Below are 16170 nucleotides of genomic sequence, written 5' to 3'. Positions count from 1 at the left end.
AGGGTCAGACACGGCTGAAGTGACTTAGCAGCAGCAGCAGCAGCAGCAGCAGCAGTAGCAGCAGCAGTAGCAAAATTCTAAAATTGAATTGTGGTGATAGTTGCATAAATCTATTAAATTTGCTGAACTCAATTGAATTGTACACTCGAATGAATTTTATGATATGTAACATACCTCAATAAAGATGTTTAAAAAGTCTGTATGAACTCAGGTGGAAAGATGGTCATACAGAGCGACAACAACTAGAGGTATAACAGTTTATATAAAAATAGACATGCAAAGAGATTATTTCCAGAAAGATATCCAAGTAACAGTAAACCATTGTTGTTTATGAGGAGAGAGACTGGAAGCTCTGGAATGTGAGGGAAATTTTTCTTTGTATATGTCCAAAGTACATCATGAAAAATTTTCCTAAACATATACATTTTTCAGTTTAAAAATACATTTAAAACTAAGTATGAAAATACATATATGCACATGCTTGCTTAACAAAAAAGAACTAGGGGTCATAATATATGAAGGAATTATTCATAATTTACCTTCTTCTTTTGATATTGTTTTTCTACAATAAGCATGAATTGCTTTTTGTTTTCGAAAATTTGAAAAATAACACAGATAATGATGTTAGTCCTGCTTGCTCATGAGGTGTTGTGAAGGTTATATTAGTGTCTAAAAATTTAAGCAAGACCTCCAACTTAGGGATAGGACCCCCAGATACAACAAATTCCCAGAAATTTTTCTTGCACTTCTGAGAAAGAGGTAAGAAATTTCTCTCCTGGATTGAAGAGACTCAGTGTATCTTTTGAGGGTTGGGGTGGGGGGGTGGAGGGTAAAGGTTTGGGATTTACCATATTTCATCACATATGAGACACTATCAAGTGTTAACCCCACCATTATTTTATGGTCGATTAAGAAAGAAAGAAAAAAAATTCTTTTTTTCAATTAAGCTATGTCACATGGTTGATTATACGGTTGCATATGGGTTTCTTAGGTCATAAATCTGAAAAATGTTTATCTTGAAATCAATGACCCATTATTGTACTTGCACACCCCTTTCTTCTTAGGTGGGTGGGTCACCTAAGCACCATTCACCTGATGGCTTTCTTCCCCTCAAACATTCTCCTTCCTCACTCCTTCTGACCGGTCACCAAGTCCTGTCTTTTCCACTCCAGCTGCCACCTGTCTCATTATCTCTCACCTGGACCACTGCACCAGCCTCCTCCCCAGCCTGCTCATCTTACCCCTCCAATCCATTATTCACTATGCAGCGAACTGATCATCTCACGCCCCTGCTTAAAGATTTCCACTGCCTGGTTTACCCACAGGGTGAGGTCTGTTTCACTTGGCTTTCAGCGTTTCATGACCTGGCTGCTGCCTGCTGCTTTAGTCTTTTGGCACTTCCTCCAAATGAAATTACTTGCTGCTTCCTCAAAATACACCATATGTTTTTCCAGGCCTCCAGGTCTTTGCATTAGCTGTTTTCTATGCTTGGACTACTCTTCCTCGGTAAGTTCTTTATTGAACATGTAGTTAAGTGCCGGAGGCTGAGTGTGGAGGGGTGAGCAAGGCAGGCGTGAATCCAACACTGAGAGGCTGGTGGAAGAAAGAGACGAAAATGTCAACATACAATTATTAATGATAAGCACACATGGTGGGCTGGGCATTCATCAAGGTTTGTTGAAAATGTCAACGTTTAGGATTCAGATTGATCCGGGAAGGCAGCGTGGAAAGTAGAACCCCGGATCTACCTATTTCGGAAACTTGACAAGTAGAGTCTCCACTTCTGTGAAATGGAAAAACGCCCGCCCCATAGAATTTCGGAGAGGATTTCATTTCAGATACATATAATCACGCGGTTCTGCCGGCCCGGAGGGCCCCTCCCCCACTGGGCGCCGAAGGTCCGCCTGCCCGCCCGCCCGGCCGGGGGTCCCCCACCCGGGGGGAGGCCGCGGGCGGGACGTCAGTGGCTCAGCCCGCGCCGGCCGCCAGGGCGCACGAGTCGGGCTCCGCCAGTCTAGACCGCGGAGCCCACACCGCAGGCCGCCGAGAGCGCAGGGGCAAGGGAGTCGGACGGCGGGAGAGGGGAGCAGCGCTCCGCCCCATCGCCTCATTTTGGGGGACAGCCCCCCACCCCCCGCCTCCGGGCTCATTCCCGCCCCCGCCCTTGAATCACTGTGGGGCGGGGCCATGACCCATTCATGCCGGGAATCGGATCCAGATGTTCCCGCGGCGCGTGCAGCTGCGTCCTTGCCTTTTTTGGCAAAAAACGTGCAGCCGCGAGCGGATCCCGGGCCGCCTCCGCTAATCCTAGGAAAGAGGGGGAAGGGGGCTGAGGGTCTGGGCCCAGACTCGGGATTCGCACTGTATGCTCCGTGGGGTTCGTGGGGGGCTGTTAAGGGAGGGGAGTGACTTGTACCTGGCGGAGAACCCAACACCCCCGCCCCGGCTCTGGTCCGCAAACTCCCTAAATCCCTCCCTTCCTCACTGGAGGAAAAAGCCCTTTGCCAGCAGGCGGGGGAGGTGGAAGGGAGGCCAGCTAAACCAGAGAGGGACAGTAGCGGCGGCGGGGATCCCCTTTCTCGGGAGAGATTTCCCACCCCGCCTGGAAGCTTCCTTCTGTCCTGCAGGGAGGAGGTGGGAAGAGCCTCCGAAGTCCCTAGCTATGCCAAGGAACCTTCCTTGCCCCTCCTCTCTCCTCCCACCTCCGCCCGCTCCCCCCACCCCCAGTCAAACAGAGGCCTTCACTTTCTCATACTGCTTTATTGCAGAATCTGAAACAGGGGGGCAAGCCAAACCCACCCCTCTGCCCATCTCTGGGCAAAATGGAGCTGAAATGAAAAGAGAAAACACTCACAACACGGGATGGGCAAAAACCTGTACCCTAGGACCCCCTAACCAGTGCTGCCCCAGACAGCCCCATCCTTGGGGATCCCAGTGGGACAGGGGTGGGGAGCGTCAAGCCTGAGTATATTCAACTTTTGAGGACCTCTCAGGCACCCAAAGGAGACCTAAAGTCTTTGTAGACAAGTCTACATTGAAGGGGGATTGGGTCCCAGAGCCCTGATTTGGGGAAAGGGCTTGGTCTGGGAAGCAAGCCCGACCCAAAGAGAGAGGACAGAGTTCTGGAGTTCAGATTTGAGGAGGGGATTTGAATGATGAAGGCTCTGGGAGAGCCCAAGTTTGGGGGCCCTGGGTCAGGAAGTACCAGATTGAGGACGCTGGAGCGGGGAGGCTGAATCCTGGAGCCCAAGGGGAGCCCCAAATTGGGGAGAGGCTGGGTCCCAGAGGCGGTCTGGAGAAGGAGCCTTAGTCCCGGAGCCCTGGCTCAGGGCCCTGCCTGGCTGCAGCCCTGGCACAGCACTTGGTCTCCGTCCGGCACGAAGCCCTGACCCACCAGGGAGGTGGAGCAGCGGGCGCAGGAGAAGCAGCTGTGGTGCCAGTGGCGGTCTTCGAAGGACACGTACTTGCCTCCACCGAGTCCTGGAGGGGGGCTGAGGGTTAGCGAGGCCTCCGGAGGGCGGTCCGTCCCTTGGCCTCATCGAGACCAGGTCCCCTGCCCCCTGCCCACACGCAACCCACTCGGTCTTTGGACCCCCTGACCCACCTGTGATGGGGCGCTTGCAGCTGCTGCACTTGGGTGCAAAGAGTTCTCCAAAACAGGTCACACAGTAGGGATCGTCCTCTCGGGAGGTGAACTGCTGCCCTGCAAGGGGCGTCTGGCACCCAGTGCAGACCAGGCATTCTCGATGCCAGGGCTGGTCACGGTATGTCACGCCACCCTGCGTCAGCGTCTGTGGGGGCAGCCTCTGTCAGCAGGGGGGGAGGTGTGGGGATTCCCACCCCGCAACAGAGCCTTGCTCACCCCCTCCCGAGTGCAGTGGAGCTCCACGCCAGCCCCACCTTGCTGCAGCGGGCGCAGCGAGGAGCAAACTTGTTCTCATAGCAGGGCACGCAGTAGTGAGCGCCCTTGTCGGGCACAAAGGAACGGGAGCCCAGCGGCTGCTCACAGCCGCTGCACAGGAAGCAGTGCTCATGCCACGTCTGGCCTCCGTACTCCAGCTTCCGGGACCCTGTGGGGGACAGGGGTCCCATCAGAGGCTGTGCCCCAAGCTCCTGAGTGCCACCCTCTGCTACCCTCCAGGAGGGTCCCTGCTGCTCCCGCAACCTTGAAGGTGGTGTCCATGCATTTTCACCAGGGTCCCCACCTCGTATGTTGCACATGCTAACTTTCCCCCAACACCAGACATGCTGGCTGAGCATGTGACCTGAGGGTTTGGCCTAAGTGAAGTCCTCACATGTCCCAGAATATGATGACCTCAGCTGCTACCAGGCCTCCAGGTGATGGGCGCGATGACTCAGTATATGCTAAGCAAGCCCTTATACACCAGATGTGATAGTGTGAGCACACACACAAAGACCCCATCTACGAGGCAAGCGAGTCTAACGTCTAGGACATGATAGATTCAGTACATAGGAAGCCCTGACATATCCTCATCATGCCAATCTCCATGTGTTCTAAATCCTCACATTCTATCAGCCATGCAGGTCGCCACACGTGTTAAGTCCTCTATGTGTCTGTCTTTTCTGTCTTTGCACACAAGCCCCAATGCAACAAACACTGACAGTCTCAGTACACTACGTGTGCCAAATGTGTTATTTCCCCAGGTGTGTATCACGCGTGTCAGTCCTTGCACGTGCTAAGCTCCAAAGAGCAAATAGGCACAACAGATCCTGCACACAACTTCCAGGAACCTGTGGCATGGGCAGTTCTTTATCAAGCCTCAGACAGGCATGCCAGTCCCACGCACATGCACGGATGCTACACAGATGCCAGGCATGCCAGTCCCACGCACAGCGAGCCCCCGGGAGCCCCTGGGAACATACCGGGCATGACGGTCTCCCCGCAGGCAGAGCACTGCGAGGAGAAGGCACTGCAGTAGCAGTCGTTACAGAGCAGCTCGCTGTCCTGGCAGGTGAAGGGCTCATCGGCCAAGGAGCGCTGGCAGCGGCAGCAGCGGAAGCAGCCCTCGTGGAAGTGGCGGTCTTCGTAGAACAGCTCCTGGGGGGAGCGTGGCAAGGGTGCTGGCACATTTGCCCCCTCTTGCCAGCTTCCACCCACTCCCTGCCCTGCGTGGTCCAGTCCTTACCCGTGAGTCGTGCCCGATCAGCTGTTGGCACTCGGCACACGTGTTGGCGAAGGTGTTGTCGTAGCAGGGCACGCAGTAGGGGCCATCGTCTGTCTGGATGTATTTGCGTCCGTACAGGGACTCGCTGCATTTGGCACAGTCAAAGGCTTCGCTCATGGTGGCTGTGAGTGAGCCCTGTTAGGGGCACAAGGTGGGGCAGGGGTCACCCTGAGAAGCTGTGGCTTAACCACACTGCCTTGAAAAAAAAGAACAAGAGACTAGGCATAGGAAATGCCAGGTCAGAGCAGATGGTGACGGGGAATGGGTGCCTCTGGGAACACAAGAGTCCTGCATGTTTATTTCTGTGTTTAACGTTGGGGGTGAGGGGGTCAGGAAAAAATCAGGAAGCAGAAGTTCTTTTCTTATCTGGGCCCTGGCAGAACTGGGGGGAGGGGGCTTTTCCTGGGTCAGTGACTCATTTCCTGCCCCTACATTTAGCCTGAGTTTAGCCTCCACTGTCTTTACTGTCTCCAAAAGGGTGTAGGAGCCGGGGCAAGGAGTCACCCTACCCTCTCCCATATGAACACCGGCTCCTGACTCCCAGGAAGGGACATACCCAGAGCCCTGGAGTGGGGAGCTTTGGGATGACAATGGGGCTGTTTGCACCACCCACCCCCCTCTCCCTGCCTCAGTCCCATTCAGGAAACAGCAGAGTGTAAGAAGGATGCTGGGCCAGTGAATGCTGGAGGTGGAGGAGGCTGATGGGAGAAATGACATTGGGCCTCCCTTCCCAGGAGAATCCAGCAACAAGGACTTCAGAGGCTCAGCCCAGGTTTAATCAGGAAGGAAATCCTGCAAGCTGGACACAGCCAAGCTTCCCCAGCTGGACCCTCTGTCCTCACCCCACTCCACTTCCCTCTGCATCTTTGGCCACATCAGCCTGGGCAGCCTTGGCCGGCAACATCTGCAGCAGCTGTGACAGCACAGATGGCCAGCTGTCAGGTTTTGCCAGCAACAGGGGAGAAAAAAGGGAAATGAGATGCTTGGGGACAGAGAGGGGAACAGGGGATGACACAGCGTGCCCTCTGCCCTCTCTCCTGCTGGGCATCACTCCTGGCAGTGCCTGCAGAGCCCCAGAATCTTTCCATCCCCTGGGTCATTATTTCCTTCCCCCTGCCTCTGGGAAAAGACAGCCTATCTCCAGCTTTTCTAAGGGTTTGGGGCTGGGGGAGTGAAAGGCGAGAGAGTGGGAGCCACTGAAGACATTTCCTCTCCAGTCAGGCCCCCTCTAGGGTGGGGAGTCAGGCAAAGGGGAGCACGGAGAGCTGCTGCTGCAGACACCCAGCCCCCCACCAAACCTCAGACACTTTCCATTTTCTCAGGAACAAAGCATGTTTGTGGGATGAGGTCATCCACACAGCTGCCTCTGCAGCAGGAGTTTGGGGAGTAGGGAGGATTAGGAAGTGGGGTTCCCGGTCCCTTCTACTGCCCCTCATTCCCATCTCAAGCCCCAAATTCAGAGCTCCCCACCCCGGCCTCCTCCATCAAGAAGCCTGCTCTCTGAAGACTGGGATCTTGGGTGGAGAGGAACCACCAGGACCCTGGTAAGGGGATCTTCTCACAGCTGCAGATGAATCTGAGGAGCACAAAGGGACCCACCAACCCACTCCCCCATTAGACTCCAGGAACTGGCAGTCCCCAGAGCCTGGCCTGGCTCAAGTTGAAGGAAAAGCCCTCCTTTTCTCAGCCACCCCCAGCAGGAAATTCTAGCAACAAGCGTTGCTCAGACTCTAGGCAGCAGCGGATGCCCCAGGCCTGGAGGGCCTGGCTCTTCTGAAAGGGTGGCTCGAGCTCACAGCTACCCTTCTGTCATGGGAGGACACTCAGTTCATACTCCAGGCCAGGAGCCACCAGGGGCTGGGGTCTTCAGAGTGGAGACTCCTGGGCTGGGGGCTATGCCAGAGGGTGGAGTCCACTCCCCATCATTCAGGCCTAGTTTCTTTTGGCCCAACATCTGAGGGTGGCCTGGGCTGCCGGCCACTGGGCAGCAGGGGGCCGCACAGGTGGAGAGTGGCTATGCATCGCTCCGGGAGAGCCCTGGGCCTTCCCTTCCTTCCTGGCTTGGCCCCCGGCAACCACCTTCCCAGGCCCAGACTAGTCCTAGGTCCGCCCCCTGGGAGGCAGTCACCACTCTGAGACTGGGGCACCCCAAATAGGGAATGGGCGTGGCTTCGGCTTCTCTCCCAGAATTCCCTGGTCCCCTAGTCTGTCCAGCTGGGCTCCGATGAGGACAGAGTGAAGGGCACTCTCAAGGCCCACCTGTCTCTGCCCTTATTCGTCCCCTCCCCCCTCCCCCTTTCCCTGGCAGGGCTGGGGAGCTAAAGGGAGCCGGTCTTGTATTCCTCCATGGCTGGTAGGGGGGTGCGGAGGAGACTGCTCAGTCTGCCAGATGGCGCTCAGCCACTGCCCACACCAACACACACACACCCCTACACCTGACTCAGACACCCACATCTGACACCTGCCCACAAACTAGCAGCTCAGAGTGGCTGGTTAAATGGCTGCAGCATGTGGTATGTAAAGGCCTGAACTGTGAAATATAAACTTAGGTGATTTCGAGCAAGTTCACTTAGGCTCCCTCAGCTTGTTTTCCCATCTAATACTACCTCCTCCCTCCTAGGGCTGTTGCCAGACTTGGATATGATGAAAAAGAAAATCTGCTGATACCTGGAAAGCACCTGGGAGATACTAAGTAGTCAGTAAATGGTAGTTCTTAGTTTTTATCGATATTATTAGTCCCTTACTCATACTGGGGTCAGACTACAGTTTCTCAGCCAGGCCTGGGTCAGGGGACTGGGCTGGGACTTGACCTTGACATTCTCAGGGTGGGCCTGGGGAGAAAACTAAAAGGGAACCCCCCAGTTCTGCTGGGGAAACCGAAGAGGCCCAGGCTACGGGGCTCACTGAGACCAGTGGGGCAAGTCTGACTCCAGTGAGCATAATTCTGAAAGCTCCAACATAGTTGTGCAGGTACACACGCCTGCATGCTCTTTTGCCTCTCACAAAGCCCACCCACCATCTATGCGTACACACTAAGTCACTTCAGTCGTGTCTGACTCTCTGCATCCTTATGGACTGTAGCCCACCAGGCTCCTCTGTCCATGGGATTCTCCAGGCAAGAATACTGGAGTGGGTTGCCATGCCCTTCTCCAGGAGATCTTCCCAGGATTGAACCCGTATCTCCTGCAGCTCCCACATTACAGGCAGATTCTTTATGGCTGAGCCACCAGGGAAGCCCCTACCCAGATCACACATAACGCAGGCAGGCAGGATAGGGTATCATCCTCACTTTACAGCTGAGTACAGAGGCCAGGGAAAAGGCAGAAGCATGCCCAAAGTCACTCAGGTATCAGAGAGCCCAGGTCCCCTGCCTCCCAGCTGGGAGCCTTTTCTGATTTCCCTAGATGTGGTGGGGGAGGGGGTGGTCAGCATTTAAGAGCAGGGGGACAGGAGATGCTGGGTGATGTCACTTATACAAGAGCCTGGCTCTTCTCCCCAGCTGCCGGCCCTGAGACTGGAAGACATCCAGAAGTCTTTCCAAGTACCCATGCCAACCGCTCAACCCCTTTGCCCCCCTCTACCCCCCACTGTCCATGAGGATACTGGCCAGGTCCCACAGCTGTGACTCACAATCAGAACTGATCCCTCCTCCCCCAGTTTTCAGATGACAAGGCACTTGAGGGGAGAAATCAAACTCCCCCCAACCTCATCCGTGCTACCAGGCATCAACCCCAAACTCTTCATTCTCTTCTCCCCGCCTCCTTCCATCATGGGGCCTGGGAGTCAGAACAGTTTGGGAGAAGGGGGGTTGGGAAGCAGGATCCAGCAGCTGCTCTGGGGACAGAAGAGGAACAGTTCATTCACCCCAGGTCCCCCAGGGCTGAAGTAGAGCGTCCAAGATTGGAGTTTAAAAATAAGTTGGGGCTGTCTCCAGCAGTGTGTGAGGCGCCTTCTTGGTGTCTTACTGTCTCAGGTCCGCTGCCCCACGTCCTCGCCTCCCAATCTTTCCGGGTCTGAGTCCTTTGGGGTCTGTCCTGGAAACTGTCACTGCCCCTCCGTGACATCTGTCTCTCGGCGTCTAACTCTGCTCCACTCCGGACGTCTGTGTCTGTACTTTCAGCAGCTGTCTGTATGTTTCGTGTCTGTATCTCTCCTCTCTGTACCTCTGACCCGCTATCTCCCAATTTCAGCGTCTGTGGATTTCTACCTCCGCTGAGCCAAATCTTGGCATCTCAGTGTCTCCAAAGGGTGGAATGTCTCGGTCCTTACCAACAGCCCTTCTCTATCTCAGCATCTCTGTATGCCTGAGTGTCTCTGCCTCCAGTCTCTGGATGTCGCTCTAGGCCTCTCTGAGGTTGGATGACCACAAGACTAATGAAGCTTAAGCTCCGGGGCCCTTCATTTGCGCTGAACCCTCCAAGGCCCTAGACCCGGCCGACAACACGTCTGGGGTCACTGCATGCTTTTTTCCTAAAGTGCTCCGCTCCACAAAACCTGGGCCCGTCCCAAAGCCTCGGGTTTGCCTCCTGGTGACCTGCGCCCCGGCCTCTGTCCCTGTTTCGGGTATCTCTGCACCCTCCGGTCTAAGCTCGCCGCCGCTCCTGTCCAGTCTCGGGTCTCCCGCTCCCACTGGGCTTTCTGGAAGCCGGTTTCTCGAACCCTCTCCCTCGGTCTCTCTCGATTCTCGCTTTTCCATTTGAAACTTGGCCCCTTCCCCCGCCTAACTCGCGCAGCAGCCCCCGCCCCGGCCAGGCGGCCCGGGGCAGTAAGGTCCGAGGGGCGCCCCCGGGGATCGGCGTCCGCGCGCCACCGGCTCCAGCGTGTTCCCGGCGCCCGCGACCGGACCCGGGCGGGACCCTGGGGCAGAGGGCGGGGGCTGCGGCTACGCTTAACCCCCGGCTGACCGTCTCTCCCTTCCCGGCCGAGGGCGGGCCGGGAGCGGGGATGGGGAGCCAGGCGCGGCGGGGAGCTCACCTCGAAGCGGGCGGCGGGAGCGAGGCGCGGCGCTCACGCGCGGGGGCGGGAAGATGGGCAGCGGGGGCCGCGTCCCTCGGCGGCGCCTACCAGCGAGCTGGGCCGAGCCGGGGCCGAGCGAGCAGCCGGCCACTCTGCCGGCGGCACACGGACTGTGTGGGCGAGCGGGAGCGCGGCCCCAATCCCTCCCCGAGGAAGTGAGCGCGGGGGCCCGCCCCGCCCGCACCCCGCCCCCGGCCGCCCCTGCCCGCGGGGTGCGGACCCCGCCCCCGGTCCTCGTCCCGGAGGCTGGGGGCCAGACCCCGCCCCCACCTTCCTTTTAGACTGGAGCCGGCCCCAGCCCCCTCGGCCTAACCTGGCTCTCCCAACCTTCCAGGGCCGCCAGGACCCCGCCCCAGTCCCCTCCCTTCAGCTTTTGCTGGCCTCCCCCACTTCCCTCCCACCTCGCCCCCTTCCCCCGCACCTCCCTACCCCTCGCCGCCCCCAGCGGCTAGCTGTATTCAACCTTAGGCAAGGGATACCCGGAGGCAGCAGACCAAGGTCCATTTGGGGACTGAGAGAGAGTCCTCCTTCGTATCCACTTCGTGTTTCCGCCCCCTCCCAGTTTACCCCCAGGGATCACACTCAGCCCGAATTTGTAAAAGAGGACTTAGGCCAGCCTGGAGGAGGGGGTGGTTTTACCCTGTCACGTCCCTGGCAGTGGGAACCAAGGTGTTCTCCGGAAACAAGGAATGAAGCAAGGACCCCCTCTCTAAGGCTTTGACCTTCAAAGGGCTTTATTTCACAACTCTAAAGTGGCGAAAACAGAAGTAACCGCCGCCTTGCCTCCAGCTCATCGTGGAGTAGAGAAGACCTCCCTTGGTCTCCACAGTGCCCAGGAATAGTTTTGACCTTTGAGGCCCAGGGGGAGACCCATATCCTAGGCCCCACGATTTCTGAGCTTCTCAAGAAGGGATGTGAGGAGTGTGCATGGATGGGGCGCTTGCAAGGGGCAGTGGAGGGAAGTCCTCCCCGACCTTTGCAGTTTCCAACCTTCCTACTTCCTCCCTGTGCCCTGCCTGGGAGGGAGCACTGGCGCCTGCCAGGGACACAAGGCCCCTCCAGGTCCTTGAGGCCACCTCCCTTGGGATCCTCAGGCTTGTCACTAGGAATAAATAGCCTCGATCTGAAGGGGAGGGGAGGGAGGAGGAGGCTGTGCTGCGCTGTTTGCAAAACAGGAGACAACAAACCAACCCTGGAAATAACCTCAGGGTCTAGAGTAGAAATTCGGGGCCCACAGAGGTGCTCCCATCCCCAGCCTGGGTCTGGCCAAACTCTCAGAGACTCATTCCCTCCCAAACTGGGGCTCCTGAGTACCCTGCTCTCCCACTTCTGAATCACATATGTGCCTTCCTGGTCCCAAGTCACCCTTGAGGCCAGGTTTCAAGACTAATTGCTTATTAATTATTATTGTTCCTGACACCTACTCTGTGCACAGGGACTGCGTTATTCTGGTTCACCACAGCATTCCCAGTATCTACTCCAATGTCTGGCACTCAACAAATATCTGATGAATGAATGAATCACAGACACTGCTTCCATTTGGACCCCCAAGCTGCAGATTGGTCCACAGGCACTTACTACCTGGAGTTCAGGGAGGGAGTAGCCAGTCCAGACTTTGGAATTTGCCTTGCGGGTATAGGAGACTCCCAGCCCTGGGGAGCAGAGGGAAGACTGCCTGGTTGGAGGAGATGGTAAGAAAGGGTTTGCTCTGGGTTGAGGGGACGGTAAAGGTGAGCAGCCTTCAGAAATGGAGTGGTTATGAGTGAGTAAGGAAGGTGCTGGATCAAAGGTACTGTTGTGGGTCTTTTTTCTTTTTAATTGAAGTTGGACCATAAAGAAGGCTGAGCGCCAAAGAATTGATGCTTTTGAACTGTGGTGTTGGAGAAGACTCTTGAGATTCACTTGGACTGCAGGGAGATCAAATCAGTCCATCCTAAAGGAAATCAGTCCTGAATATTCACTGGAAGGACTGATGCTGAAGCTCCAATACTTTTGGCCACCTGATGCGAAGAATTGACTCATTAGAAAAGACCCTGATGCTGGGAAAGACTGAAGGCAGGAGAAGGGGACGACAGAGGATGAGGTAGTTGGATGGCATCATTGACTCGATGGACACGAGTTTGAGCAAACTTTGGGGGATGGTGAAGGACAGGAGGCCTGGCATGCTGCAGTTCGTGGAGTTGCAAAGAGTCGGACTTGACTGAGCTACTGAACAACAACAATAATTGATTTACAATGTTGCGTTAATTTTTGCTGTACAGCAAAGTGATTTGGGGTCTCTGGTTTTACTCAGTTTGAATCTCTGATGACCAGCCTGAATAAGAGTCAGTATTTCCTGGGTTCTTACTTTGCACCAGTCCCCGCCTAAGCATTTTACATATATTAATGCACTTGACTATCCAACACCTTTGTGAAATATGTAATTTTATCCTTAATTTAAGGATGAGAACATGGAGGCAACAGAGAGAGTAAGTACCCTGCCAAGGGTAACACAGCTAATAACAGCAAAGCCTGGATTCAAATCCAGACAATCAAATGTCAAAGCTCTTTAGGCACCCCCCCCCACCACCAAAAAAAAAAAAAAAAAAACAAACCCAGCCAAACAAAGGGAGCTAACTTAATCATTAGGCTCCATAGCCTCTGTAGTCATTTAACCTCTTGAACCTTCCAACTCTCATCTGTTCAGAGTGGTGGACTCCCAGTCTCATTGCATAATTGTGAGGAATGGGTGAGAACACACAGTAGGTATTCAACATGGGGGACACCCCCTCAACCCCCTGCCACCCCCAGCCACCGCCCAACTCCTCCAACCCAACACTCTCTTTCCTCGTCAAGTGGTAAGATTCTGCTTCTTGGAATCTGGAAGCCCTGGAAAGTTAGGAGATTTTTAACTTGGCCCAGCCTAAGGGAGGGAGACTGGTGTAGGGCAGGGCTGTATCCTTTCCCCTCTCCATTGCCAGCAGGCTCACATTTCCCTGCTTGCTCTAATTTCCCTCGACACAGGTGGACATGCCCCAGGGAGGTCTAGGGATCAGCCTCATGGACTCCCTGTTCCAGTTCCCCATCAGTCTTCGCCACCCCCCACCCCTCCTCGTGGGAACAGGTGTGTCTGAGCTGGGGCTGGAAGCAGAGCCTGAATGCTGGCCAGGCCGACTGGCCTTGGGTGAGTGGGATCTGGTTGTCCCTCCCCTCAACCCTAAAGGTCCCCACCTTCCTTATCTTGGGGTGGAGGGCGGCTTATTCAGGGTCTCCCAGCTGTTCTCTCACCTTGAAAGTTTACAAAAGGAGGCCCTGGGTGCCTGATGACTGGCAGGCCTCTCATGGTTTCCTCTGGCTGCTGAATCACTCTCTGATGCTTGTAACCACAAGCCCTCTTCCCCCCTGGTGAGAAAACTCCCTTCCTTCTCTGCTGTATTGCTCATTCTTGCCTGCTGGACTGCCTGTAGCCCCTGCAGGCCTCTTATTTGAGCAGACACCCTCTTTCAGATTGCCCAGAAACACCTTCCTCATGACCCCAAGCCTTGCGATGGGTCTGTGGGTGCAGAAGGTGAAATGACTGACTTACACAGAGCACAGGGAGAACTAAACAATGCTTAAACGCCAATTATACGCAGGGTACCATGCTAAGTGCCAGTTGTTACTTCCTTTGGTTCTCACAAAAGCCATGCTGGCAGGCATGCCAAGTCGCTTTGATTGTGTCTGACTCTTTGCAACCCGGTGAACTGTAGCCCACCAGGCTCATCTGTCCATGGGATTCTCTAGGCAAGAATATTGGAGTGGATGGTCATGCTCCAGGGGATCTTCCCTACCCAGTGTTAGAACCTATGTCTCATGTCTCCTGCTTTCGGAGGCAGGTTCTTTACCACTAGCGCCACCTGGGAAGCCCCACCAAAGCCATATGAGGTGGTTATTATTGTTATCACTATTTTATTGAGTAGTACAGAGCGCTCAAAGAGTTTGACAAAGTGGCCCCAGATTGTTGTGGATGTGCAATTCAAACTGAGTGTGCAGAGCTGCCTTCTGAACGTCTCTGCCACTAAATGCCTTCTTCAGGGAAAGTGGCAGGAGCTACTGGGGCTGCTACCTGGTCACTCTGCCTGATAGCTGGGCTTCTTAATTGAGGTGAAGCTTGATAGGGCCAGATCATGAATGTCCTTGTCTTTTGATGGTCACCGATTAATAACAAGTGAGACTGAATTTTGTTAATGTGGGTGGTCTTAGTTGGGCAAGGCTCAGACTCAGAGGCAGGAAAAAACTTTTCACACAGCAGATCTCAGCTACTTTCAGCTTTTACATGCCCACTGACTAACTGGGTTCACACTTCTGGGGACTGAGTAGAAGTTTTCTCCAGAGCTCCACAGCTGGAGGGGTGAGCCTTGTGATGAAAATGGGTGCAGTTACAGAACTCACTGAAGGTTAGCTTTACGTGGTAGAAAAGAAGCCAAATGCCTCTGGAGTGTCCTGCTGTGGTCAACATTTTCTCTATTCTTACAGGTAGGTTTAGTTATAACAATAATAGATCCAAATGACTGTGAATTTGCTAATGAGTGAACACAATATTAAGGACTTTAAACATATTATTTCATTTAAACCTCACAACAATCCTGTGCTGCTGCTAAGTCCCTTCAGTCGTGTCCGACTCTGTGCGACCCCATAGACGGCAGCCCACCAGGCTCCCCGTCCCTGGGATTCTCCAGGCAAGAACACTGGAGTGGGTTGCCATTTCCTTCTCCAGTGCAGGAAAGTGAAAAGGGAAAGTGAAGTCGCTCAGTCGTGTCCGACCCTCAGCGACCCCATGCGCTGCAGCCTTCCAGGCTCCTCCATCCATGGGATTTTCCAGGCAAGAGTACTGGAGTGGGGTGCCATTGTAGGTATAATATTATTACCTCCATTTTACCGATGGAGGACTAAGTTTCAATGAAGCTAACTGTGTCTTGACTGGTAACAGGATCAGAACACACCTCCATGGTTTATGGCCCCAATCATTACATTGTACTGCCTCTGAGATTCCTTCAGCCACACCTTGAGGGTGTGACTTAGAGCTTTGTAACTAGTGCCATAATATGACTTCTCTGTTCAACTATGAGCCCTTTGACAGCCCTATGAGGCAAGCAGTGTATGCTATTATTATCCTTGGCTTATGCATGAGAAAAATGATGCCATTAAAGTCAAGTAACTGTGTGTGTGTGTAGTTAGGGCAAATTCTGGACCAAAAGACATAAAAAGACCAAAAAATCCAACTATCCCTTCCTGGGTTGCAGCAGCAAAAATCAGGTGTTGAGAGCTAAGAAGGCAGGGTAGCCCCCTGCACTCAACACTATAAAGGGGTGGGCAGAACACATCTAAGCAACTCCTCTGGCCTGAACCCTGGACACACCCTTGCCCTCACCCCTAATAAGGCACCAGCCTCCCCTCCCAGCTCTTCCCCAGAAAGGGTACCTGTTACTTTTTTTGCTCCCGCTTGGAGTGACAGGGGCCGCAGTAAAGTCCTGCCTGAACTTCTTGTCTAGCCTCTGTTGTTCAGTCGTTCTGACTCTTTGTGATCCCTTGGACTGCAGCACACCAGGCTTCCCTGTCCTTCAACATCTCCCCGAGCTTGCTCAAACTCATGTTGAGTTGGTGATGCCATCCAACCATCTTGACTTCTGTCATTCTCTTCTCCTCCTGCCTTCAATCTTTCCCAGTATCAGGGTCTTTTCTAATGAGTCAGCCCTTCACATTAGGTGGCTAAAGTACTGGAGCTTCAGCTTCAGCATCAGTTCAGTTCAGTTGCTCCATTGTGTCTGACTCTTTGCAACCCCATGGATTGCAGCACTCCAAGCTTCCCTGTTCATCACCAACTCCCTGACATCAATCCTTCCAATGAATATTAAGGATTGATTTCCTTTAGAATTGACTGGTTTGATCTCCTTGCAGTCCAAGGGACTCTCAAGAGTCTTCAACACTACTTTAAAAGCATCAATTCTTC

At 54.2% G+C, this 16170-nt stretch overlaps 1 protein-coding gene across 5 annotated transcripts; it reads right to left on the bottom strand.

Moving 5' to 3' along the window:
• Window positions 1-2740: 2740 nt before the first annotated feature.
• Window positions 2741-10762, bottom strand: FHL3 (four and a half LIM domains 3). 5 transcript variants are annotated; one of them, XM_040231675.1, is made up of 6 exons: window positions 10682-10762; window positions 5148-5321; window positions 4885-5059; window positions 3901-4070; window positions 3605-3791; window positions 2741-3480 (listed from the first exon to the last, which is right to left on the bottom strand). In XM_040231675.1, the coding sequence occupies exons 2-6, from the start codon at window positions 5301-5303 to the stop codon at window positions 3326-3328; spliced, it is 843 nt and encodes a 280-aa protein (XP_040087609.1). In that variant the 5' UTR covers window positions 5304-5321; window positions 10682-10762; the 3' UTR covers window positions 2741-3325. The 5 variants fall into 5 exon arrangements, with proteins under 5 accessions (XP_040087609.1, XP_040087605.1, XP_040087606.1 ...); XM_040231671.1 differs by lacking the exon at window positions 10682-10762 and adding an exon at window positions 10161-10438; XM_040231672.1 differs by lacking the exon at window positions 10682-10762 and adding an exon at window positions 10161-10405 and having other exon boundaries at window positions 5148-5382.
• Between the last annotated feature and the right edge of the window lie 5408 nt (window positions 10763-16170).

This window comes from Oryx dammah, unplaced genomic scaffold (genome assembly GCF_014754425.2).
Source record: "Oryx dammah isolate SB20612 unplaced genomic scaffold, SCBI_Odam_1.1 HiC_scaffold_28, whole genome shotgun sequence".
Lineage (NCBI taxonomy): Eukaryota > Metazoa > Chordata > Mammalia > Artiodactyla > Bovidae > Oryx > Oryx dammah.
This window is presented reverse-complemented; position numbering and strand designations above follow the sequence as displayed.

What these genes read in the sequence shown, in the direction of transcription:
- FHL3 (XM_040231675.1), bottom strand. Translation starts at nt 5,303, where the DNA reads ATGAGCGAAGCCTTTGACTGTGCCAAATGCAGCGAGTCCCTGTACGGA. An exon ending in TGATCGGGCACGACTCACGG is followed by an intron (nt 5,060 to 5,147) that starts GTAAGGACTGGA and finishes CGCTCCCCCCAG; the next exon opens with GAGCTGTTCTACGAAGACCG. An exon ending in CTGCAAGCGCCCCATCACAG is followed by an intron (nt 3,481 to 3,604) that starts GTGGGTCAGGGG and finishes GCCCCCCTCCAG; the next exon opens with GACTCGGTGGAGGCAAGTAC.